The sequence below is a fragment of the Podarcis pityusensis genome (genome assembly GCF_964106645.2).
Source record: "Podarcis pityusensis genome assembly, chromosome: 3".
NCBI classification, from domain to species: Eukaryota; Metazoa; Chordata; class Lepidosauria; order Squamata; family Lacertidae; genus Podarcis; species Podarcis pityusensis.
In genome coordinates this window covers 72561559-72589140 of record NC_138026.1, presented here as the reverse complement: position 1 = coordinate 72589140, position 27582 = coordinate 72561559, and the positions used below count along the sequence as shown (strand labels likewise).

Genomic DNA, 27582 nt, shown 5'->3' with positions numbered 1-27582 from the left:
GTGACTTCAGATAACCATGCTTAGGACAACGGCTATGGTGTTGCCCTTTTTTGAAGGGAAAAAAATATTTTAACACAGTAAATCCAGCTTTGTTTGTGATGGGTTGGAGTTGCATTTACTCAGTGATTCAATAGCCTGTTTGCACTGGATGTCTCTCTGAAGTCTGAATATATAAATCCAGAACACCTGGGATATCTATCTGTCCTCTCATTCCATGGACTCTGAACAAGGAATTAGTCCCTCAAGAAGTCCAGAAAACCTCTTGTGCTGCCATGCAGTGGAGCTGTCCAAAAAAGCTGCAGTGCAGTAGGACTTTAAGAGAGCCAGTGTAGTATAGTGGTTAAGAGTGGTGGACTCGTAATCTGGTGAACCGGGTTCACTTCTCCGCTCCTCCACATGCAGTTGCTGGGTGACCTTGGGCTAGTCACACTTCTTTGAAGTCTCTCAGCCTCACTCACCTCACAGAGTGTTTGTTGTGGGGGGTGGGAAGGGAAAGGAGAACGTTAGGTTAGTGATAAAGCGGGAGATCAAATCCAAACTCTTCTTCATGATGGAAAGGAGCAGGTTGTGAAGCAGCAAGAAGGGTATGCAAGCAATAAGGCAAAATGTGTTGAAGAGGTCAAAGTAGCTGTGGATCCCAGGGGAGAAAGCTGCAACGTTTCCTAACTTGAAGCGGCTGCATATGGTGGCTGGGAGAATGAGCTCTTAGTCTGCAAGAACTTGGTTCAGATTTCGTTTCCATAATGAACTCACTGTGGAGGGTCGGTCCTACTATTAGGCAAATGTTATCAAACATTTTCATTGACTAATATTTAAGAAATGGATATTCTAATACAATTAAAATATGCTGTTTATTACATGAATCATGAGAGACAAATGGTAATTTGAACTCAAGATGCTAATTAATTTGAGGATGTAATCATTTGAGAATGTGTCAAATGCACCTATCTTTTTACTAATACAAACACAAAATACATCCAGAAGGGTGATGTGGAATCTTTCAGATTATGAAAGTCAACAAAGTTCACTTTTGGAAATCAGGTTTTACAATTCTTCTGCATTTTGTTTACTTTGATTAATAAAGGAAAAGGAAAATTTGCTAATTGCGTGTTCATTGTGCAAGAAATTTTGTAGCAGCTTGTACTAGAATATCATAAATTCAAATACCTTTGCTTTGGCAGAATGATGAGGTTAAGGCATTTAGCTAAATGGCTGTGGGGAAAAAACCCTGCTACATAAATCCACCAAGCTACATAAACATGGTGAAAGTATCTGTAAATCTTCTGGAATATTTAGACCTCACTCTAAAAACACTTGGACAACCTGAGCATTAAGCGTTCTCTGTTTGTTGTGAGTGTGCTTCCAGGCTTCTCCAAAACAACCTTCTCTCTAGGTCTTTGTATAACTTGAGAGCAGAAGGTGCTTGTCTTGTATGGTCTCTGATGGCTGGTAATTACTCCAGGCCACTGGAATTCAGGTCACAGCCCCTCTGCATAGGTAGTTGCTGAAGGGAACAGTTTTACAGCTTCTGTTTTGTCACAAAAAGAGCTCTTGCAGTGGCTTGCCAGGAAGCTGTCTTGAGGGGCTGCTGCTGTTTGGAGGGACTGGTGCTATTTTAGGAACTAGCACTGCTTACCTGCCTGCTCCTCCTCACCCCAACCTTTACATTTGTAAATAAAGAGATATTATCAAAACAAATCTCACAAGCTTCCAGGACTCCTGCATCACGAGAATCCTGGCACTTGCAAATCCCAACTTTCCTGTCCCACACTAATATATGTGTAGGGTCCTCTCAAAGGTAAGGCATACCACCCTGGAATATGGTAGGGACCCCCACACACCCTGAAGCTTGCCGGATGGTGTCAGATGGCAGCAGGGACAGGCATCACTTTCTCCTCTTTTCTGCACTAAGGCACTAGGCAGGCACTGCTCAAAGCAACCTTCAGCCATCTTCAGTTCCTCAGAATGCCCCTGGTCAGGCCCTTGGGCCCCACCATGTTGCTGTGCCTGTTCATTGCTATGTCAGCTCAGGCTGATGCAGTTCTGTTTCCCCTCTCCTCCTTTCTCTTTATCTGAAGGAAATTGGAAACTTTTGCTTTTGATTCTAAACAAACCACAGTTTCCCATGACATTGAAACTCTGGGACCTACAGTTTGCTTAAATTATAGATAACAAGGACAAGGCAGGATCAAACTATCCCCCAAAGAGGAAGAAAAATGCATAATGAAAAGAGAAGCAAAAGAGTGTTAATTCATATGTATAGGTACAGATTTAAAAATAATTACTGTAATTTAAATAGAAATACAGTACACACAAATACCCCATAGTGAAATGAGCCAGCCTTTCAGCTTTCAGCAAGAACTTACTGTGTAAGGCCAGCCCATCTCTACAATACATTAACTTACAATAATTATATGATTCTATATAGATGTTGCTGCATAAAATTCCATGCACAAATGATAATCCAGCTGTAGGGCACAAGTGAGCTGCAGCCTTCATCAGATAACTTTCCAACATAGCAGATGTTGATTTCTTTTGCTCAGTCTTAAAAACTTCCCCTCTGCTTAGAATGTGGAAGCTACTACCCTTTCTTTAGCGCTCAGGCAGGGGCGGAGGAAGAGGTGCGATGGGTGCTGGCCACCCTGGGTGTCACCACTGAGGGGGGTGACAAATTGCTGAGCTGCACTTACTGTGGGGCCTGCAGCGCACCCGAGCCACGTGTCTCTCCTGAGAGAGACGCAGTGGCTTGGGCACACGCAGGCTCTGCGCTGCCCAAACAGTCCGCCTGCTGCCTCTCCCCCAGCTGTAGGGCAGCTGAGTGGGAGGAGGTAGGCAGACTCCGGAGGCCCCCGGTGCACCCCACCCCTATGGGCGGCTCACCCCGTCCCTATGGGCAGCTCGCCCCACCCCTATGGGCACGTTGCCCCCGGCACCTAAGCAACTTCCTCCGCCGCTGCACTCAGGTAGTTGCATTGTCTTATCAAATGAACTTTTTAAAGTATCAGTAGCAAAGAAGTGCATAAGAAGTGGAAAAGTTCAGACTGTGGAGGTAAAAGGGAGGAAGACTGCTTTTCTATCTTTTATTTATCTGGGCTGATGCTGCCTCTGCAAATGCCAGCAAAAAACAGATAGTGCTATGTCCTTGTTTTCCTGATGACCTGCGTAATTTGCAAATTTCTTTGTATGGAGAGATGACTGTAGGCAACATCTCTTTCTACTTCCTGGAGTGTATGAAGCAATGTTGCCTACCTATAATCAAGGTTTCTTTCATCCACCTTTATAACTGAAAATATTACAGTTTGAACCAATGGGTTCAAATTACATTAAAGGAGATTCCACATTAGGAAATTCCACATTAGGAAGAACTTTCTGAAACTAAGAGCTGTTCTAGAGTGAAATGGACTATAGCTCAGAAGGTGATGGAAGTTTTTAAACAGAAGTTGGATGGGCCTCTGCCAGGGATTCTTTAATTCTGATTCCTGCATTGCATGGGGTTGTGCTAGATGACCCTTTGGGTACCTTACAATTCTTTGATTCTATAGAGATGAACAGGTGTGATGTCTGCTGGCAGGCATTCTGAGGCCCAAGTGCTCTAAGAATGCAGTAGCATAAAAATGTACCTATTCTTTCCCTGTTCCTAGTTTTAACAAAATATGTGATCTTGCTCGGCTGATTGGCTGAGCCCAACAGCTTCAGGAACTGATTCTTTTGTTTCAATTTACAGGTTCTCTTTTTAGCTAGCTATATATCCTAGGTAGAAGTAAGACAGAGTTTGATGTCTCACATTCAGACTCAATATATTCTGCAAAAAAAATTGTGTGAAAAAGAGAGGGTGTTAATAGTTTTAGGAGTAGGATTCTTGGTCTCTCAGTAAAAAAACGAAAAGAAATAAAGGTGGTAGCTGTTAGAATAAGTGATATAATTTGTTTTATCCATGCTAAGAAGTGTGCTTTGCTTTGTTTCTCTCTTATTCACAGGAAGAAGGTATTGTGAAGGAGATAGACATCAGTCATCATGTAAAAGAAGGTTTTGAAAAGGCAGACCCATCACAGTTTGAGCTGCTCAAAGTGTTGGGGCAAGGCTCCTATGGAAAGGTAAGATTTTACAATGTGCAATATGCTAAGGTGGAATCTGGAATCAGCACTAAATTCAAGAAACAACTTGATCCTTAGCTCATACCCTCTTAAGATCTGCTTTGGAGATTCTGAGGGAGAAACAGTCAATGAGGTTTGAGTAACTTTCTCCCTCTTTTTAGTCTCTTCCAAAGCACTAAGATGCACTGGAAGGAAATGTGCTCATCTTCTCTCCCTTCTTAGTTAGCACATTTAACTTAAATTTGTAAGTACTATGAGTCCTCAACACTTTGATCATCAGGTCACTTTGGGCAAAACAGATGCTACAGTTGATGCTTGGCTGACATCAAAGCATTAGCACTATGTCATCGTCTCTTCCACTCTTCCTTGGTAATGTTTAGTAAGGCAAAATGGATAAGGAGATGTCATTGCACTGCCAGTTTCCCTGTCTTGTAACCAACTGAGTGGGATAGGGAAATTTACAGCACACTGATGTTGACATGTCACCATGTATTTTATGTTCTGTTCCCTAGCCCCACTCTGAAAACTGTCCAAAGCACTGATTGAGCCTGCCAGTCCAGGGCTGCCCTGTGCCATGATATAGCAGGGCTGCCTGACCATGGAAACTGAATGGCTCCCTCCACACATGCCATGTGGGAGGCACAATGTGGTCTTGCAGTGGAAAGGGAGACAAGCCAGGTCTTGGGTGTGATCCTGCCTGTGTATAATCTATTTGGATTCCTGCCCCACTTCCATCCTCATTTGCCTTTTCAAATCCAATCCCTCTTTAAAGATAAGTAATATGTTTACTCTGCAGCCACATCCGAATGATTAGCCAATATAATGGCTAATGTTCCTACCCCTGGCCAAACCAGTGCAGTGTGTGTGTGTTAAAATGGCTCCACAAAAGAGTTCCGCTTCTTTCCTTCTTTTTAGTTGATGGAGTTATAGGAAATTATTTTTTAGATCATGGTTCCCTTTAAAAGCAATAAGGCATAGTGGTGTTTTGAAAGAGAACACATTGTCATTTGTTGCATTTTTCTGCAGTTTTATAATTATTTTCATGTTCTCTTAGCACACAGTGTTCCCTGTCTGACTCATCTGTTTTGAGGGGAATACAATAAAATCTGATAATACACTCTATATCAGGGAACAGCTAACAAATGACTAGTAACCAACACTGAAGGCCTTTTCCACATTCTGTAGCAACCTGGCTCTCTTCAGATGTTGTTGCACTACAGCACCCAGCAGCCTCACCGACAAGGCCAGTGGTCTGGAATAATGGGAGTTGTGCTTGAACACCTGAAGGGCACCAGGCTGGGAATGGCTTTTATGAAATGAGGTTACACATTTACTTGAAATTTAATCAGTATTACTTTCCATTGCATGAATGCTACAAAAACCATTCATGTAAACATGTTTCAGATAGGTTTTTTTTAAAGTTGGTTAACTTTGCTGTGTTAAATGTGCATTCTGTAGTTGACCTCCTTTGTAATGTTTTCTTGAAATCTTTAAGATAATATTTTAGTTTCCTGTTAATTATGCTGCTTGGAATGTATACTTTATATTTGACTTTCTTTAGTAATGTTTTATTCTGGATTTTTGGGGGGGGGCATGTTTTAATATAGGTTATTACTTTGGAGGGTATTTTTCTTAAAAACATAAAGGGGCGTAGAAATGAAATGAACAACAACAACAATAAACAATTGCTTTTTGTGCTTTTTCACTTCAGGTGTTTTTAGTGAGGAAAGTTAAAGGATCTGATGCTGGGCAGCTGTATGCAATGAAGGTACTTAAGAAAGCAACTCTGAAAGGTAGGAAGTTTAATTGGGCTCCAAATGTATGTACGATACAGCCTGCTGTTAATAGGCAAAATACTTTGTTGTATTTGAAGTTGCTGTATGTATTCCTCTGGCATAAAACAACACATCATTCTAGATACTACATTATGGGTTTGGATCTTTCATTTCTCTGAATCAAGATAGGTAGCTGTGGATAAAGCAGGCTAGCCGTATAGCTTTCTGCTTATCATGTATGACAAAGGAAGGTGGAAATTCAAACATTTAGCAGGTGTTTTGAAACCTTCCTTCTATCTCCCTTTATAATCTCCGCTTATAGTATTTACGTTTATTTTAGGCTTACTGATGAACAAATGGCACTGATTCCTGGTTTGTTATTTGGTGTATCGCCTCCTTCTGTGGAGAGGCGGTGGGCTGTTTCTTTCTCATAGTTCCCTTGTTGTGCACAGACTAATTAACTTTACCCCATGCCTATGCCATCCCTAAGTGTGACAGCATTGATTACGCCTCAGGTCTACATCTTTTAATTCAGCCTTGAAGGGCATGATGACACTCACAATGAAGTTGCAGGTGAAAAGATGTTCCCCTTTCTCTCCCTGAAAATATGAACCAATGGAAGCTTCTGATGTGGTATCATCACATTATGCTGCTCCACGTTCTTGGCTTCTGCTGAGTGGCAGGGTGAGGAAGCAATGTAACGATGATGATGCATGTCACATGATTCCATTACTGTGAACACATTGCACCAGTCCTTTCTTACCTGCATTGGTCTTTGATTTGTTCCTGGGCCCAATTTCATGCACTCTTTTTGACCTACAGAGCCCTACATGATTTGAGATCTTGAGATGTTAGATAAATCATCAGTTTGTCAACAATTGCCTGTACCCTAGAGAGACCTGTAATTAAGATATCATTTTTTATTGTGTTTTATGGATTCCATGATTTTTGTCAGCTGCTTTGAGTTTCTTTTATAAGTGGGGTATTTCTGAAAAGTAAGTAAGTAAGTAAACAGGTTTCAACACTAGTCAGTATGATTTAGAAAGCTTTGCACCCAACAGCATGTCAGGTAAAACTCTCTGTTCTCACCATTATGTACAAACACATACAAAGTTTTTTTGCTTCTTTGCAATTGCATATCTGGGACTTTTAAAGAATATTGCCAATCAGCCCATACCTGCTTCCATTTATTTTAAGCTGGGAGTAAGAATGACTAGAAAACCACCCCTCTCCTACTTTTAAATAGACCTAGGAATATTGGCCAAGCATCCTTCTTCACTTATTTTACTTTATTTATATCAGTAATTAAAAAGCACCACACTAATATAAGGACTACTTTGCATCCTTATATAAGCAGAAGCAAAAGATAATAACTATTCATTGCCTTCCCTCTAAAACAGGGGTAGCCTGCATGAATGTTGTTGGACTACAACTCCCATCACCCCCGACCGTTGACCATGCTGCCTGAGGCTGATGGGAGTTGGAGTCCACCAATATCTGAAAGTCACCACGTTGGCTTCCCAGGCCCTAAAAGAACACATAAATTGGTCAACAAACGTCAGTATTATCTGCACCAGCCATAAATTGTAGCTGAGGTATTTTGGGGTACCAAATTGCAGGCCCAGCTATAGAAAAATAATGGCTTCTTCTTTTCTCTGACAAAAGGAAGGAGCATCTCTGACCTGCCAGTTTGTTGCCTCCACTGCCTGAAGATATACTTGCATTTTGTATTCACAATGGCCAAATAGCATAACCAAAGAAAGCCACATACTGACTATGATGGGGTGGGGGGGAAATTGAATCGTGAGGGGGGGGAAGAGTGGCACTCTGTCTGCTGTAGATACGGTAACTCAGTCTGAGAAATAAAGATAATACTATTTGCCCTTACAGAAAATAAAATGTTGTTCAGTTTCCCATTTTATTCTTGTTAGTAGCTGGGGTTCAGGGCGAGGTCACTGAGTCTGTTTTATCTTTTCTCACCACAGAGCATGTGAACCAAGAAATAATTTCCTACTTGCTAAATATGTGTGAATCATTTTCCCCACCATTACAATAAGGCTTATTTATAGCACTAAAGAGATGAGTTTAGTATGCAAGTGTGTGGTAGTATATTTCTGTTGAATGCAAAACTGTAAATAAATGTTTCAACAGCAGAAGCTGCTTCTGGAATTGGTTATACAGTGGTACCTCAGGTTACATACGCTTCAGGTTACAGACTCCGCTAACCCAGAAATAATGCTTCAGGTTAAGAACTTTGCTTCAGGATGAGCACAGAAATCATGCTCTGGCGGCGCGGTGGCAGCAGGAGGCCCCATTAGCTAAAGTGGTGCTTCAGGTTAAGAACAGTTTCAGGTTAAGTACGGACCTCCGGAACGAATTAAGTATTTAACCCGAGGTACCACTGTATTTGGTAAAACTGTGGTCCTAATAACATGTGGTGTTATGGTCACCATGCTGAACCTAAAAATCTATTTTTTTGTGGTGTGGTTCAGCACGTGGATCATGTTCCTTAGGCCACATCACCACAGCCTCAGTCTCCTGACCAAGGATAATAACATCTATCAAAACCCATTCTTTAGTGGTGATGGGAGATCCAGAATGTATCTTAAAGTCCTGGTGGGTTCAGGAGTTTGTAGGCAAATGGACAGCAGAGGAGAGCACATGGTGGGAGTCTAGAATGGCAGATAAGGTATCAGGATTCTGTACTGTGGAGCTAGAAGCAATTGGAAGGTCAGCAAGCATATAGCTCAGATGTTGATGCCATACTGATAAGATGTCTGAATGGAGTCTGAAATATTGCTGAAAGGTCTTGTCCCCACCTTTCTCAATAGGATGATTATAACACTGTATCCAGGGCCGGATTTAGTTTGATGAGGCCCTTTATAAGTAAGTAAGTAAAATATTTAATATAATTATCATATTTATATATAGTATTATAGTAGCAAGTGGGGGTAATAGGGAACTGTACTAGTAAATAATAATATAGGCCTAATAAATAATAAAGATGAAAATTTTTCTAAAGTAATTTTATAATGGGATCAAAATAAATAAATTATGTATTACATGAAATCAATCAGTAGGCATAAGACTCATACCCTTAGTCTATGCTGCCTGATCTTGTAAAGAGTCTAGAAGCACTCTTTAATATTAGATAACAGGTACAACAGCTTGACCTACATTCAACTGTGCTGCATTGCAGTGTGCAGCTGCATGCTACATGCTGCCATGCAACCAGTCCATGCAGATTGTAGGCACCCTATAAATAGAAATGAGCAAACCAGTGATATTTTAGGGAGCAGGCTAGCAGGCGGGGCCCATGACTTACAGCACAGGAGCCTATACAACACAAAACACTGTTGCTATATGTAGGTTTTATTTTATTTGTTTTTTATCTTATACAGTATTTTGGAAATGTACATCCAGGTTTTTTTCCTTTAGATTTTTTGGGGGCCCCCAAGAGAGTGGGCCCAAAGCTATAGCTTGTTTAGCTTATACGTAAATCTGGCACTGATCGTATCTGTGGGGGTGGGGCCTTTTCAGACAAAGGGTCACATTCCTTAATAGCAGCCATCCAGGGGCCACATGCCAGTGGTGGGTAGAGCAACAAGCACACTCTTATTTTGTACTGTAGCCTGCACAGAATTCTATATTCCAGATTGAAAGGCCTGCCCAGGGGTGAAGTTCCTCACTACTGGGATTCCTTCAGAAAGAATGTTTTATCCTTCAAAATTTTTAATGTGCCCCTCATTTCAAGGTTCAATGTGTTTTTGCCTGGAATGCTATTCTTAGAAGTGCATTTCAAATTTCATACCCAACTTGGTTTTGGTGGTAGCAATTACTTCAAAAAGCCAAAGTAGGCTTTAAGAGGAGGCCGCCTGAACACTTATACAGTGGTACCTCGCAAGATGAATGCCTCGCAAGACAAAAAACTCGCTAGACGAAAGGGTTTTTTGTTTTTTGAGCTGCTTCGCAAGACGATTTTCCCTATGGGCTTGCTTCGCAAGACGGAAACGTCTTGCAAGTTTGTTTCCTTTTTCTTAACACCGTTAATACAGTTGCGACTTGACTTCGAGGAGCAACTCATAGAACGCGGTGTGGTAGCCTTTTTTGAGGTTTTTAAAGTCTTTGGTGATTTTTGAAGCTTTTCCAAAACTTTCCCGACACCGTGCTTCACAAGACGAAAAAAATCGCAAGATGACAAAACTCACGGAACGAATTAATTTCGTCTTGCGAGGCACCACTGTACCCCGTCTCACACACTGAGATCCTCTACAGGAGCGTCTTTGGTTATCCCCCAAGTTTGTGAGGCTCAGTACAAATCCATTCCTTCAGTGCCATCAGCCCAGCCTTGTGGAATGCTCTTCCAACAGAGTTTCAGCAGGTGCCCTCAGGATTAACTTTTAGCCCTTTGCTGAAAACTTTTCTAAGTTTCTTATGCAGACAGTTGAAAAGGGGAGACACCTTTTCTTTACCGTTAGCCAGTGATCTGTGAATCTGGTTGTGTGTTTGTGTGTGTGTTGTTATACACAGCTTTAATTTTTGATGGAATTGTGGCATAAAAGGTGTTTTTGTTGTCATTTCAATGAGCTACATGGAACTTCTCTTTATATATGTGATGGCTTACAAGATTTGTCACCACCAGCTGTCAAGTGAAAAGGATGATAGCATTCATTGGATGAAGCATTAAAGTGTTAGCAGCACAATAGTTTTCAGTGCTGAAAATGCCACTATTCCTACCTAAGTGGCAGTTGACACTTGGGGGAACAGAGCAACGCATGGAGCACTTAAATCTGCAACTTTCCAGGAACACTATTAGATTAAAGCAATTTTATTGCTATGTGCTGAATCATGTACCTAAGTGGAATCCGCCCTTTTCTTCTCCCATGTGATAGAAGGCACTTAATAAGGAGGGTGAGTCAGAAAACGGGAAATAAATATCTTCTCAGCAACATATTGGGGAACTTGTTCTTTGAATTCCTGTGATTCTGGGTTTCCTTAGTTTCTATTGCTTTGTGCAGTCAGTGGTTTATTCTCAGGCATGTGGTTTGGAGCTGTGGTGACATTCCATTGGGGAATGCTCATCGGCAGGGGCACTGATAGGGGGTAGACCAAGAAGCCTGAGCCCCGCCCAGTTAGGCCCTCACGTCTCTGCCCTTTATTATTATTTTTAGTTTGCATATGGTAAACTTCCTCTCTGACAGTACGTCTAAATTTTTATACAGGCACCCCCCAATTTGTGCGGAGGTTGCATTCCAAGTCATCATGCGCGATGCTGGAACATGCATAAGGCTGCTATGCCCCATCCCCACCCCCCCATTCCCAGCCACTTCCGGCTTGCCACAATTAGGATATATTAAAGAGAATAATCATTCTGCATTAAATGGCTTTGAGAATGTACGTGTGCTAATTTGGATGTGTGTGTGTTTTTAACATCCTCTTCAAAACTTTGGTCAAGACTGCACTAGAGTGGGGGGCCGCTAGGGGCGCATTGGAAGATGGCCAACAATAACATCTCTCCGGCTCACACGAGGTAATTAAGAGGCTGATATGGGAGTATGCAGCCTCCCTTGTTGCCCAAGGGAATGGGGAACACTGCCTTGCCTGCTGTGGACATAAATCACCCCCGGATTCGAAAGAAGGGGGTGAGGGCACTAGGCACAAAGCCCTTGTGTGGGTCCGGCTCTCCCGGACGCTGCCTCTGATCACGCGCTGGCTGCATTAGCTCGAAATAAACAATTAGAAAAGAAGCAAATGCACATACTTCGAGTGAAGATCGGGAGTAAAGACTGCTAATTAAAGGGATCTCTGGGATGTGGAGCGACGGGCTGGATTCAACAATAAATCAAGAAGAAGTATCATCAAAGGATTGGTATGTCGGAGCGAGACTGAAAAGGGGGGGGACTTTTCTTTTTTGTCTTATGTGAGTACCCAATAACCCTTCCCCCTAAGAAAGAATTGTCGCGATTACTGATCACAAGCAGGAGGAGTAAGAACTGTGTGGAAATTAATTACTAATCAGAGATATGGCGTGTGGGAACATCAAGAAAGTTCTCTGTGACGCAGTCATAAAAAGAGACTGTTATGGCAGGCCTGCCCGCAGGAGGACTGAGGGGGAGGAGGAATATGGCCGTTACTATATCGGAATGTGATATTGGCCTGGCAGGGCCCCCTGAGAAAATTTATGAGAGCAGCAGGCCTGTGGAAACCAGGACAGACTGTGGGAAACGTTTTGTACAGAGGTGTTGAAATGATGTCTGTCTATTTTGATATGGCTCTTGGATGAGTGTAAATTCCACACAGGATATAACAACGTTTGTTTTCAACCCGCTTGTGGAGACTATCAGAGATCATAAAGAAAACAAGAAGATGAGGAAAACAACAAAGAGAAGATGGAATAGAACTGTGAATACTATTTGGACAGAACTGTGTATATTAAAGCAGCAGCAAGAGAGATGTTTGGATCCCGTTTGAAGCTCGAAGTATGGGTACCCCCAACAAAAAATTTAAAATTTGGCTGTGTAATTTGGAATTAATGTGATTTGGAATTAATGTGATTTGATTGGCCTGTTAATAATTTTTTTTTTTTAAAAAAAGACTGCACTAGAGTAACCTTCTGAGCCAAACTGTGGCGATTGTTAGCAATAGCTGACAATATTATCAATGAAAGGTTAATAGAATAATAGAACTGGAAAGGACCCCGAGGGTCATCTTGTCCAACCCCTGCAATGAAAGAACTGCAACATGCGGTTTCCCTCCAATTTGAAACCATGCAAGATCTTGCTTAGCTTTGCAAATGTGCTAGCAGTTTTCTTGCTGCACCACTGTTCATTGTAGATGAAATGTTAGAGCTACCAAAATTGATATGATACACAGTATTTTAAACCTGGGTGAGGTGGGAACAGAAGGTAGATGAGGATCTACTGGTAGATTTAGGGGTGATTTTTATTGATCAGCAAGGGTTTCTGACTAATAATAGTTTAACAAAAGCAAGAACAAAAAGACTCCGTGCACAAATTAGGGTGCTGAAACAAAGAAAGATGGTAAGGATCAGGAGTGGATTTGTGTGCGAAAGTGCTGTCGGATCCTTCTGCTCATAAAAACCAATTCCTGGGTCAGAGGATACCCTGCTCCTTAATTCCAAACTCTCTTGCACCACCATTTTGAATGCGGCTCTTGTTGATGGATTTCATCTGTTGATGGACAGTAAGAGCTGTTCGACAGTGGAATTTGCTGCCAAGGAGTGTGGTGGAGTCTCCTTCTTTGGAGGTCTTTAAGCAGAGGCTTGACAACCATATGTCAGGAGTGCTCTGATGGTGCTTCCTGCTTGGCAGGGGGTTGGACTCGATGGCCCTTGTGGTCTCTTCCAACTCTATGATTCTATGATTCAAGGTTCTAGTAAAAACCGAAGAACAAAACAGTTCCCTTAAGCCTGAGGTTTGCTCCCCCTGTTTTAAACCAAAGCTCCTAAGACTTGTAAAAAGCCTGAAATCATGATTTCAATTGTGCATTTTTTTAGATTTTCTATTTAAAAGCTTTTCATTCATTCACAATAACTCTGGTGTAGTGCTAACTATGCAAGTGCTACTATTCAGTGAAAAATGGCAGGGAGTAATGTAATCAAGGCAATGGTACGGGCTCCCCTGTGAATCCATTTCTGCTCTATTCTGATTGCTTTAATGCTGAATGACCCCATTACAACCACTGAGATTGCTTAGCAGGGATTTTAAATCAGAAACCAGCAGAATTCCTGTCAGGCAGCACCATGTCATTTTTTGGCATCAAAGGGCAGTTGTTATGACAGCTTAATTAAAGGTTTAAGGAAGTATTTTGAATTACCCACTCCCAGAAGCACTAAATCAGTTCAGAATTAAGCATGTATTACCATGTCAGAAGTTGAGTGGAAATGCCTAAGTTCTTGTTAGCAATAAACTCAAAGGCTGTTGGCGGGAGCATTGTAACCTAGTCTAATGGCAGTTATTTTGGCTTTTTCTCATTCCCCATTATCCTTCATCCTCAGCTGTGTTGAGAAATCGGCTGTTTTTGGTCTTTAGGAATGTGTCATATGAATGACCCTGATGTAGACCATATTGCCATGTTGGCAGATTTCCTGTATAGAAACGTATTAATTGGTGTGATTTGATGTGTGTGTGAGAGAGAGGAGGGGATATGGGGAGAAGAAACAACATAGGGAGCTGCCCTAGGCAAGTCACATCATGTTCCCACACGGCCCAGTAATATCTCTTCTGACTGGCTGCAGCTTTAAAGAATCACAGGCAGAGATCTTTTCCATATCAATTGCTACCTGATCCTTTTAGCTGGAAGTGTACGGGATTTATCCTGTGACCACCTTTAGGCAAAACATGCTCTCTGCTGATGAGCTATGGCCACCGCCCAAATCCTTCTTACCTTTCTGCTTTTTCTCCCTTCCTCACCTCTCTTCCCTGCACACCCACTATTCCTTTTGCTTTTATTACTAAAAGCAAGAATCTCGTAATAGCAGACCAACATGATGATATTATATAAGAACAACATTGCTAAGATTGGAAAGAGCACCGTAAGAATACCATTTGCTGAGGTTATTCTGTGGAAGTTGGATTCTGTTACATAAGATCATTGTTTGCTGAGCTATTAAAAGAGGAAAGCTATATCTGTGACGTGAAACTTTGTTCCTAAACTATGGCCATCACTTTATCATTGATTCCGCTCCCCCCCCCCCTCGGTGCCTTTTGAACAGATGGTGCTGCATGGTTTGGGGTTATTGTGATGCTGCATCCCTGCAATTTAAGATTCATAAGGAGTAATCCTTTTCTGTTGTATCAGCACTTGTTTTCTAATATCTGAAGGGTATCTTCATAGGACACTGTCTCTCCAGCAATTGATTGCAATTGCTCTGCAAGAAGACAGACGTGAATATGTTTCTGTATCTTATATAGCATTATCAGGATAGTGCTTTTTCATAGCTATGCTATTAGGTCTTGAATGACAAACACACAAAATTTAAAGGAAGTGTTGCCAACCCACAAGGAACTAATGGCCTGGCTAGTCTTGATGCTCCTGGGCCAGATTCCATATAAGAATTGGCTCTGAAAGAGAGAAAGCCCCAGTTTCCCTGCATTTTGCACTAATGCATAAGGGAAGCCCGAAAGCTTATGTGACTGTGCACAGCACCAACCCATTCACACATTTGAATTGGCTGCAGTGCTGCTCAGCCTTGGCTTCTCACCTTATCAATTCAATCCTAAGCATGTTTATTTGGATGCATATCCCCTGCTTACTCCATAGCAGGTTTATTTAGGCTTGTTTGGGGTATACATTTGTATAGCACTGAACATGATGTTATTGTAGAGCACGGTCAGAGGACACCCCTGTATTTGAAGGGCTGTCCAGTCCAAGTCTGCTTTAAAAATAAAGAACTCTAAGAAGAGAGAGCAGAAGGGGCCTTGAAGTTGCCCATCAACGGGTAGCACCTGTGCATCAGACTGAGCAAGCACACACATCACCTGATCGCAATGGTGAGATGTTCTGTATTTCTAATTAAATTATAATAATTGGATGGGGTACAACTAATGAGTCCTTTCATCAGAAACCCCATGCAAGGACTCCTGCTTGTACAACAGAGCTTTCCCCTCTCTCCTTCCTCTGTATCCCCCCGAAAATGTTTTTTGCAGGAGGTCAGGAGAACCCCTAGAACAGTACATTGGGGGAGAAGAGGGATCTTTCCATTGGACAAGCTGAAATGCTTGTCCTGGTGGAACAATTGCCTTTGTACTATGTTGACTTCATCCCATTATTCCTAACTTTGAATCTGTAGTGTATAAAGTACCATTTGCAAATACTGTGCAAATAGGTCTCCTTTGGGTTATGATGCCTTTCCACATTTCCTCTTTTTTCGTAATGCATTAGTGTCCATTCTATATAGTTACAACAGACAGGAAAGCAGCTGGTCCTTCTGAAGCTGTGTGGCTGAAACAATTTTATCTGCAACAGACTTCCCAGGGGAAAAAACAACAACTTGGGAATCAGAGCTCAAGCTTTTGGAGATCTTCTGTGGGGTCTGTTTTGTACTGCTTTCAAGCATCCTGTGAAATTCTCCTTCCTTTGACAATGTGAAGCAAAGACAATTAGAGAGCTGTGTTCTATCCAGGCATGCCTTCTTAAAGATGTTACTTTCAGAGTGGGCTGTGGGTGAGAGAAGCAAAGGCAGAACATGTCAGTCTTCTTCACTGAAGTAACATTCATTTTCCCTGACAATGTCCTTTCATACAACTGACAATACTTTGGCTTTTCATTAGTCATTGTTTAATCTGCCTGTTCCTTAATAGCAGCGGTGCAATGATATAACGATTCAATTTGCATGATCCCACTTTCTCCAGCCTCTGTAATCCTTAACCAAGGGAGCAGTGAGCGTTTATTACAGGAGATGTAATGAGGGAAGGAGGAATTGAAAATGAAGATAAGAAAATTCTAGAAGCGTGGCCTTGTTAACTTATCAAAACAGCCAGGAGTTCTTGTCTTCCAAATGCTGTGTTTCAGCCAGGCCTGCCATGTTTTTCAGATTCCTGCTGCTAAGGATGCTTCCCAGCCAAAGGAATGCAGATAGTTAAGTATTGATTGTCAAAGATAACACTTACAGTCAGTTCTTCAGTTGACCAGAGGCAGCAGTCAGTGGGTGGGGCTTTCATTTTTACTACCTAGCCCAGGCTAGAAAGGTCTGCCAGTTGCTCTATGACCCTGTTAAGACAATGTGCTTTTTCTATCTCAGCTGCAGGACTGCTAACCATGGTCCTGAACCAGAATCTTAGTCCTTGTCCAAGGTCCTTGCCTTGCTATCTGATTCGAAATCCTGAGCATACCCATTTCCATCCCTCTTGGGGCATTATCTTCCTTTTGGAGTGTACATCACCATTGACCACGGCACCTATGGCTACTGGGACGTCTTCCCAGGAACCATCAGGTGGCCAAGTCTGTTTCTTTTAAAAGTACATTAAATGAGTTTGTTCTTTGCACAAAGGCTTCTATCTCCCCCTAAAATCTTTTCTTTTGGAAACCACACAGTAGGCAGAAATCCAACAGACACATTCTCATGGTGAGGCAAATCATACATGATAAACTGAAGTCACAGCCTCTGTTAGGAACAAATTAGCCAAACATAGCTCTGGTTCACAGAGAAAGTTATAACCATTAGTATATTTTTCTACACAGGTACATAATTCTCTCAGCCAGAACTGTGTCAAAGAGTCAATTACCTCTTAGGATTTAGAAGTTAGTTAAAGCTTGATGGTTAGGTTTAATGTCTTTATCCCTATGAAATAATCACAGGCTAGTAAGTCTCCTGAATGTTTTCCATTTAGTACAAACCATATGAAAATGTTTAATTTCTAAATCCTAAGAGCTAACAAAGCCTAAAACAATAGACTTATGGGTAAGCTATGAATAATTACAGATCCAGTAGCCAGTGTTTATGATGTAGTGAAAACCACCATCACCAACATAATCTAATATAATTGTAGCTTGGGGACATCACCTTGACCTGTTTCGTAATTGCTGAATGTTAAGTTTCCTTGGCTCAAACCTCAAGACAAGCCATTAGTCTTTCAGTCTGTCTGCAGTATGCAGATACTAATAATATTGGTTTGCTTTGTAGAATTCTTGTAAGGATTTCTGAGAGTCCAAGTAGACATAATATCAGGTGAACTATGATAGGATCCCCCACTCCTTTTAATCAGTTTACTAGCAACAACAGGGGGGAATCTTATTGGAGACCCTCCACAAGAAAACAACAACACACCTCTCTGAAACTATTTGACTTATGAGGGGAAATGTATAGGTCCCATTTGAGTACTTCAACTAAAATGATGTCCTCATGTATAGCTGGTCTAAGTAAAGCAACAAAAATAAGAATACACTAGAGAAGAAAATCAAATTAAACACAATGTTATGTTAATTTGTATTGTCTAATACAGAGGGATAACTTGAGGGCTATGGTTGGGATTTAATCTAACATGAGGAAGAACTCACCTGACTCAATAAGATGCCAGTTCTGATACACACTGGATGAGGAAATTCCTGTAAACATTTTATAAGCTCCCCCTCAATATGTTCTTTTAAGCTTTAATGATTCATAAGAAAAGTCCAATCCTTCTCCTCAGTTAGTGAGCCTATCGTGATTTCTGCAAGAAGTATGGCCGATTATTATTGTCATTAGGCAACGCAGAGAGTTGGCACCTTCCCAGATTGTTTATTTGTTTTTAGGAAGGGGGATTTTTTAATGGAAGGCATGTGGCCCAGAAGTGCATATGCTGAATATTAATTCTCTTTTCTCCTGCTAATTCTTTCTGGTTATTCATGTTAGCAAGCCATGACAGCAAACCTAGGAGTGTTATTTCTTTATATAGTCTGCATTTTTCAAAAGTAAAAGTAGCAAATCCTCATCTGTCCCCAAATCATCTCACCTGCCCTCGCTTCTTTTTCATGAGCTCAGTCCTTCCGTTACCAGCATCATTTGGGTAACAAATGCTTCAGATGTCAAACAAACCTCTTTATTATAATGATTTGCTTATTTGCTTGTTTTCTTTTTAATAAGACCAAGCAAACAACAAAAGACAAGACCTACATAACTCACCTTACCCTAGCTAGCCCATCCAACAGAGAAACAAAAGTGATGTCAGACAGAAATCTTACAAGCTTTTTTTGTTTTATTGTTTCTTAAGTTCATTACTAACAGTGAATAAGTACAAATACAATATTAGGCAAGCTTTGCAGCTTCACAGTTTTTAGTTTTTAGTAAAAGCAAGTAAAATAACCATGCTAAATTAGATCACTCTCCAGGACATCAGAAGATGTTCCAACACAAACATGGAAATTTTCCAGTGCAAATTAGGAACATTTTCCAATTCAGATTTTTCTGGGAAACCCATGTCATTGGTAGGCTACCAGAATAAGCAGTCAGAGTGGGATACCCCCCCCCCCAAAAAAGAAAGAAAATACAATAGCCAGGCGTGCAAGAAAAACAAAGAAAAGAGAGGGGACTAGAAGAGGAGGAGGAGGAGTTTGGATTTGATATCCCGCCTTTCACTCCCCTTCAGGAGTCTCAAAGCGGCTAACATTCTCCTTTCCCTTCCTCCCCCACAACAAACAGTCTGTGAGGTGAGTGGGGCTGAGAGACTTCAAAGAAGTGTGACTGGCCCAAGGTCACCCAGCAGCTGCATGTGGAGGAGCGGAGACGCGAACCCGGTTCCCTAGATTACGAGACTACCGCTCTTAACCACTACACCACACTGGCTCATAGGGGAGGTCATAGGGGAAGTGCAGCGGCAGAGGAATTAAAGCAACATGTGATGTCACTGCTCAAATCTTGACAAATATATGAAGTATGTCAGGGTGTCCAAACAAACTTAAGGTAGTTAGTGATAAGCTTACATTTTATTCTGGTAACCAGCAGGAAATGTCTATGGTAGGGATGGGGAACCTGTTGCCCTCCAGACTCCAACACCCATCGGCCTCAGCCAGCATGGGATGATGGGAGTTTGTCTGGAAGCGTCTCAAAAGGCATGGGTTCTCCATCTGGGCTCTAGAGAAAGCCTCCCTGTTGGTTTTCATCAGATGCCTTGCAAATGCTCAGCAGATTGTTTTCTTTATGTCACTCAGTTGGTCTGTACTGTTATTCTGCTGTTCTACTTTTCATGTTAATGTAGTTTTCAGGGTTTGGTCATCTTTTGTAAAGCTGTTGTTTAGCAGCCTCAGAAATTCAATGAATCACTGTTTTAATAAAGTTTCTATTAAGGACCATAACAAACTTGACTGGAGCTGTGTTATCACTGTAAAATTCTGCTGCTTGCAGGCTTTAGTAATTTTTAATTGGTAGATTAATCAAATAAAGTCTCAATTGATTTGTCAGTGTGAGTCAATTTAAACAAGAAAATTAGTAATTTCTTGCTAATACATTTTTTTTAGGTATCATGCATTGCCACCAAAATGCCAATGTCTGCAATGCATCCATGTAGATTTTGGCTGGTTTTACTGCAATATGGGTGGGCAAAGCTTGAATCAGTTATTGAGTCTGTAACCCTACACACTCATACTTGGAAGTAAGCGGCATCGAACTCAGTGGGATTTATTTACAAGTAACCATGCTGTAAATATTTGTTCATAACTTAGGGTGATCTTGCATTCAGTTATGAGTATGTCATCCCTACTGATACCAGAGCGACTTTTGCATGCTCACTCTTGGTCAGGAATACAGACAAAGACTGAACCAATTGACACACTTTGATGCTAAGCACCTATACTGATTTGTTGGTTACACTTTTAATCTTACCCTTCCTTCAAGGAGCTGAGGACAGTGTACACTGGTCCCTCTCCTTTTTTTTCTGTACTACAACACTGTGTGGTAGGTTGTGGAAGCAACTTCCTAACCACTCATAGAATCACATAGCTTAGGGTTGACATATTTCAAAAAGTGAAAATGCAGACACAAAAGTTGTTGAGCTATTTTTGCAAAACCACAAAAAAATTGCCCATTTTGAGCTATTATTTTTTTAGGAAAATGGCAACAATGACACTAACAACATGGCTTTCCCAGGCATTTTGCTGATTTCCACCTGGACACTGCTTCTGACTGCAGTATTCCGGGTATGTCCGGGAAACTCTGGACGCATAGCAACCCTAACTTAGTTAAAGGTACTACTTTTGCTAACATATGTACAATGTACATATGTCCAATGCAAGACCAACACACACACACACACATCCGGTAGTGATGGTTTTTGGCAGTTTCTTGTGTATGTTAGAGATGACACTTTTGGATATATGCAGCTATATAAGATGGGTTTAAAGCTGCCCTTTTGTGGCAGTATGGTAAATGAGTGTGCAAGTCCATCCAAGTTCTTATCAGAAAGGAAACTACCGTGGTACCTCGGGTTACATATGCTTCAGGTTACAGACTCCGCTAACCCAGAAATAATACTTCGGGTTAAGAACTTTGCTTCAGGATGAGAACAGAAATTGTGCTCCGGCGGCACAGCAGCAGCAGCAGGAGGCCCCATTAGCTAAAGTGGTGCTTCAGGTTAAGAACAGTTTCAGGTTAAGAACAGACCTCCGGAACGAATTAAGTACTTAACCCAAGGTACCACTGTATTATTGGGACCATGTGATATAATAATCTAATGACTAATGGTAAAGATAAAGGACCCCTGACAGTTAAGTCCAGTCGTGAAGGACTCGGAGGTTGCGGCACTCATCTTGCTTTACTGGCCGAGGGACCTGACGTTTGTCCGCAGACAGTTTTTCTGGGTCATGTGGCCAGCATGACTAAGCCGCTTCTGGCAAAACCAGAGCAGTGCACGGAAACGCCGTTTACCTTCCCGCTGGAGCGGTACCTATTTATCTACTTGCACTTTGATGTGCTTTCAAAGTGCTAGGTTGGCAGGAGCTGGGACTGAGCAACGGGAGCTCACCCCGTCGCGGGGATACAAACCGCCAACCTTCCAATCGGCAAGCCCTAGGTTCACTGATTTAGACCACAGTGCCTCCCATGTCCTATCTAATTAGAATCTTGCCAGTTCATCTGAAATGTGGTTAAGACATTCCTGCTATACATATTCTGCGTCATTTCTTAAAATTAGTTTGAACCCAATAGACATTCCCTTATTAGATTTCTCTCATGGGCTCTGCTCACTTGATCCATCACAGTCATGACTCTTAGCCCAAGAAAATAAGACTCGTCTCCTCTGCCCTAGCCTCTGACTTTTCTTCTTACTCATTGTGTTTTTATCAAAACTGCATCCAGGAGGTGGTTTTCCGTGAGTCATCCTTACTAGTAACATTAGGTCTGGACAAATATTTGAATACACTTAGGACTGATCTGTGGTTAATACCTGCTGCTATGATTATATATTGTTCCCCAAGTTGTGAGCAGTTTCAGAAACCATGCTATAACTTTTGGTGAAAGCATAGAAGGTTTGAGAGTGTCTTTGTAAGATTTGCTTTATATACAAATATACAACAAGCAGGACATAATGGGAGCAAGCCGTTTACTCAGACTAATCTGCAGTCCTGGATCCATTTACCTAGAAATAAGCCTCACTGGACTCAGTGGGGTTTATTTCTGAATTTGTGCAGCCCTCAAAAGTACAACAAAGTTCTAACTAGTAATTCTCAGCTTGCTCGCTCTCTAGCTGTATTTAAAATGCTTTTTTGTTGCCTGTATCTCTTCTCAGCCAGTCAGTTGTTGCATTCTCAAAGCCCCGATGGGTATCTTATTCCAAAATCTGGAGAGTGCTTTCCAGGTATTAGCTTCCATTAGCTTTTACTAGTCAAAAAACCCGCCCTAGACTATTAACAAATAATCAGCCCAACAAACAGATAGTTTTCATGGCGGGCCCGGGTGCAGTGAAGCTGTGAGTGGGGGGAGCAGGTGGCAAATAACATAGAGCCATGTGTTAGGCTGAAATTAGGCCACAACTTTATTGACTGCAGAAGAATAGGTTTGGCATAGGCATTGGGCAGAGATCCCTTAATCACCCAACCCACTTGCTGGGTGATCTGCTGTTAGCCAACCAATGGGGGTTTGCCAGTGTTGGGGTCCTCTACAGTATGAACCTCTTCCAGTAGACCCCATTCAGCCAATGGTAGGGGATGCTATGGCTCATCAGCTCTAAAACGGCGTTCTGGACAGAAAACACCACACTCTAGAATCCCTTAAGGGGATCCATCTATAGGATTGGGCTGGATGTACCTTTCTTGTCCTTTCTTCCTCAGGATCTAGCCCAGTGCCTCTCCTGCCATCTTCAGTTGTGATGATTGCTATGAGGCAAGTGAAAATCCATGGGACCAAAGCCAATCCACCTGTGGACAGAATTCCTCCTCAACCCTGAAACCAGCAACCAACGTCTGTACATAGCAATGTCATTGGACAGCAAATTCATTCCTGCAAAGCAGCATGAAGTGCAGTAAAAATGAAAGCGTGGGTGGGTGGGAAAGTCCGGCATGACTGAGATGAGGAGAGCAGGTATGGTCTGCCTTTTATAACCCAGGGGCAGATTTGTCTTCTGTCCAGTCCATTCCCAAGGTCCCACCCCTGGGAGCCCATCATGGCAGCTGATTGGCTTCCCAAAGTCCCATTGCCCCTGTCCTGTAGCCAGCTGGAAAGCGTACAGAGCTGCTTCTAACCATGCAAAAGACCTCAGATGTTCCCCCCGCTGCGCCGTGCTGGGCTGCAAATGGTGCTGCCTGATAAGTGGGGGAATTGGGAATTATTCTACTGCCACTGGCATGCTAGGTGTGTTTAGCAAGAAAAATCAAGCTGTAAACTCCCTGTTTATCAAGAAAGGCAAGTATCTATGGCCTGTCATACAAAAGAAGAGTTATGCACCTGCAGGATAGAATTGTATGCACATAAAAAGCTTTTCTTCCCATTTGCATTGGAGCAGCTCACACTGCTCCATTTTCCTAAGTGACTTGTCTCTTCAGCAGAGGGAACTTGCTACCAACGAGGGCAGCAAACGGCTCCAGCTGTATGTGCAGCTCATGCCTGCCTTTGATTCCTTGAGGGGATAGCAACATACATACAAAACTGAAACAAGCTATTCATGGTTATGCTGCAGCACAGCAGCCGATCTAACCGTACAACGTGAGTCTCTTGAACCGTGGGGTATCCTGATTTTTTTTGTTCTCTCTTTGCAGTCCGAGATCGTGTCCGATCAAAAATGGAAAGAGACATTTTGGCAGAAGTGAATCATCCTTTCATTGTAAAACTTCATTATGGTAAGATTTCTCTATAAATCAATTCCTAATCGCCTTGGGATATTTTCCACTGGATCCCTTGCTATTCAAATTCATTATCTATGTGTGGTTTTTGATTGCCTACTTATATAGATCATATTTATCCAGTCAAGGGTACGCAGTACTAGAACCCTTTCCCCCCAAATGTTAAAAGTGTGGCTGTTACTGTAACAACATGGTGAATACCTTATTTTTTTTAAGAGCACTTTATTTCTATGTTACCAGCGTACCTGGTCTATTCTACAGGAGGTTCAGAGCGGTATTTTAACCTCCCAACACCATTGTGAAGCAGAATTGCATGAGAGATTAGTGGGTTGCACTAATCTACCCAGAGACTTGAACAATGGCATGAGCATTAAGTTGCCATCTGCAATATTCTGTCCCCATCAACAAAAGGTGATGGTGATGCTTTTCTGTCTCTTTTCCATCATGGATATCAAGGGAGCGCAGGCAGAGTGACTAGGTAGTCTCCCATCTTGGCACTGTCCAAACCCAGATGTGTTTAGCTTCAGCAAAGTTGCTGCATCAAGTGCCTTCCAGCCATGCCCTGACTGAAAGGCCATTATCTGATAATAGACTATCATAGCTGCTGTTATGCAAAAAGTGGAGGAAGCACCCAATGCCACTATGGTCCCTGCAAAAACAAAACATACGTATTATCCCCTTCCCATAAAACTCCTTCATGCTTTCACTGAACATGTACAGAGTGAGGAGCTAGCCCCAGTGTCTATGTGTTCCGCTGAACATAGCAGACATCCCTACTCACACACAGATGCTTGTGCACAGAGGCACCTGTCACTCATTCAACTAATCACATGGATTCCAGGGTGTGTCGTGAGAAGGCCTGTGAACCACCCTGAGATCTTGTGATGTAGGGAGGTATATAAAACTAATTAGTAATAAAATAACAATAAGAGCACACTAGCATTGGGCATGTAGCAAACATGCACATTTGTGGACGTTCCAGATTTTTATGTCCTATTCTTATGAAAATATTTTATTTTCTTGCTAATTATGCTATTTTAAATGTGTTTATAGTTTTTATAATAAAAATTATAAACAAATAAATGTGCATTTAATATTTGTTTAATATAATTTTTTCTGTTAACTTTGCTGTGCTAAATGTGCATTCTGTAGTTGACCTGTGTAAGGTTTTATTTTGAAATCTTTAATATCATACATTAGTTTACCGTTAATTATGCTGCTTTGAATGTATATTTTATATTTTGCTTTCTTCTGTAATCATAGAATCATAGAATTGTAGAGTGGGAAGGGACCCTGAGGGTCATCTAGTTCAACCCCCTGCAATGAAGGAATCTCAGCTAAAGCATATACAGTGGTACCTTGGTTGTTGATGGGCTTGGCTCCCGAACAAATCAGCTCCCGAACACCGCAAACCCAGAAGTGTGTGTGCCAATGTTTTTCGGAAGCTGAATGACCGACGTAGCTTCCGCGGCTTCTGCTTGAGTGCAGGAAGCTCCTGCAGCCAATCGGAAGTCGTGCCTTGGTTTTTGAATGGTTCTGGGAGTCAAACGCACTCCTGGAATGGGTTAAGTTCAACAACCAAGGTACCACTATATACTAATGCTTGTAACACTCTGGATTTCTCAAAGGGGCAAAAAGAAAAGGAGAGAAACACTATAATGTCCACTGGAGGAGGAGGAGGAGGAGGAGGAGGAGGAGGAGGAGGAAGAAGAAGAAGAAGAAGAAGAAGAAGAAGAAGAAGAAGAAGAAGAAGAACTCAAGCTGGTGGCCTGAAGAATTTATTGATCCAAATGCTGTCCAACAAAATTTTGATGAAATGTCTTCCTTGGGGTGATAATTGCCAATCCTCATTTGAAAAGATGCTTTCTCAAGAGTTCTAGTTCACACAGTGAAAGCATCTTTTGAAATAGGAGAACTTGCATTTGCCACCCGTTGAGGAAGCCATTTTGCTGACACATATTGGGCTGTGTATTAGAACCAATAACCTGCCTTTAAAGTGCTGGCTCAAGGCTTATCTTTCTTTTTGCTTCTTTTGGTCACATGGAGTTCACTCACTGCTGCGCATATGGCAATCATGGTTGATTTTCCATTACAATTGTTTTTTTTGGGGGGGGGGCTTTGTTCAGGTCCAACATATCTAAATATCCTACTGTCTTTTTCTACTGTAGCATTTCAAACAGAAGGAAAGCTATATCTTATACTAGATTTCCTACGAGGTGGGGACCTTTTCACCAGACTTTCCAAAGAGGTGAGTCCAATAGATTAATGTGTTTTGTTTGAAAAACAAACCAAAGTAATTTTATACTGGTGGCTGTGTCTCTTCTTACCAAAATCCTTCCTTCTAGTTTCTCATATATTTAGTTATTTTTATTTTCATTACATTTATATTCCACCTTTCCATTAAGGAGCTCAAAGTGGTGGATATGGTTCTCCCCATTACCATTTTATCCTCACAACAACCCTGCAATCCTCTTTTCCTGAATTCGACACATAGCATCATGGCACTTTGCAGCATTTATCTTTAGGGTTTATTTTTATTTGCACTGGATCAAACGTGCTGTGATCTGCCATTACACTTGAGGATAAGGCAAGGTCACAACAAAGCTCAGCAAATGCTTTGTTGCTGAACCACACCCTGAAACATCAGGAGTGCATCTTCCCATTTACATCATTCTTGGAGCCAAAGCACAGCAGTTTGTTGGGAAGACCTGCCATCAGCCAAGGGTGCCAGTGGCTATCAAAGCACCATCTGCAAAGCAATGGAGCAGCTGGAGAGAGGTGCAATGCCTCCTGCTAAACACTTGCTGGCAGCAGAAATGCAGCGCTCTTGATCATCGCAGAGCACTGGCCATCCTTCAGTCACAGCCACTTATTTGTTCTAGCTCTCAAACACATTTTACATTTCAGACACACCTTGGCATCTGCCACAAAGGAAAATTGTGCTTGTTCCTCCCCATCCCGCTAAAATGTGACTATTCAAACTTCAAAATCAATAGATGATGATACCAGTTTTTTTAGCCTTGGTACTGACTGTTGGCAGGAAAGCTTTTATTTTGGCAGGAAAACATTAATTGCTCAACTGGGCAGAACAGGGGACTGTTCAGTTTTTTAAAAACTGGGTTTCTTAGTGCCAGATATTTATATCTTTTAGATAGCATTTTCTGTTCCAGTCTTAATTAATTCCTCTCTTTGGGCAATATCCCACCAAGCCATACTCAGAGTAGAGCCATTGAAATCAATGGACTTGTGTTATTTATTTATTTATGCCCTTTGTTTTCAGAGGGTCTTCCTCAGATTATGACGAAGGATGGTGATCATCCTTTCTGTCTCTGCCAATACACAAGTCTCTCTTCCTATTGCTCCTTCCTTTCTTTGCTGCTGTCTCTTCATTCTTTATTCATCTTCCAGGGCTGATGGACATGTTACTCATTGCCGGCTGGAAACCCTGTCCCTGTGCAGGTGATCCATGTAGTGGGAACATAGGGAGCTGCCTTGTATGGAGTTAGGCAATTGGCTCTCATAGCTCTGTCATTGCCCACACCGGCAGGCAGTGGCTGTCCAGGGTTTCAGACTGGGAGTCTTCTCCAGCGCTACCCAGAGATGCCAAGGATTGAACCTGGGACATTGTGCATATAGTGCAGGTGCTCTATGACTCAGCTATGGTCCCTTTCCCCAGTAGCATCTCAGTGCCTGCATACCAAAAGCTAGTCCTGTGCTAAGCTAAGTCATTGCCCGCGTGCATTTTCAGCAATAAGCATAGGTGTGACGTAACATGTTAAGTCCTCCCCTATTGAATGCTGCTTGAGTAAGGGAAGCCAATTCTATCATGATGACCTGACTGCACCAAGGCAAAGTGAATGGGAGTGCATCAGGCTGACACCATGCGCCACTTTAAAAAAAATACAGTAGTCTTTTTTTTCTAACCTGCTCATGCAGCTTTTTGGAGT

General features: G+C 41.9%; 1 protein-coding gene across 6 annotated transcripts in view; it reads left to right on the top strand.

Annotated features, from left to right (window-relative positions):
• The window catches only part of RPS6KA2 (ribosomal protein S6 kinase A2), a 181899-nt gene that overhangs the window by 114636 nt on the left and 39681 nt on the right, over positions 1–27582 (top strand). For 5 of the 6 annotated variants that reach the window (XR_013984716.1, XM_081000683.1, XM_081000685.1 and 2 more), the window contains 4 exons: positions 3978–4094; positions 5806–5887; positions 23552–23632; positions 25804–25883. Coding sequence is in view for 5 of the 6 variants with exons in the window: in XM_081000683.1 (XP_080856809.1) it covers positions 3978–4094; positions 5806–5887; positions 23552–23632; positions 25804–25883 (360 nt within the window). In the remaining variant the exon portion in view is untranslated. Of the gene's footprint in view, positions 1–3977; positions 4095–5239; positions 5390–5805; positions 5888–23551; positions 23633–25803; positions 25884–27582 lie in introns of those variants that run through there. The other variant, XM_081000687.1, reaches the window with a different exon arrangement.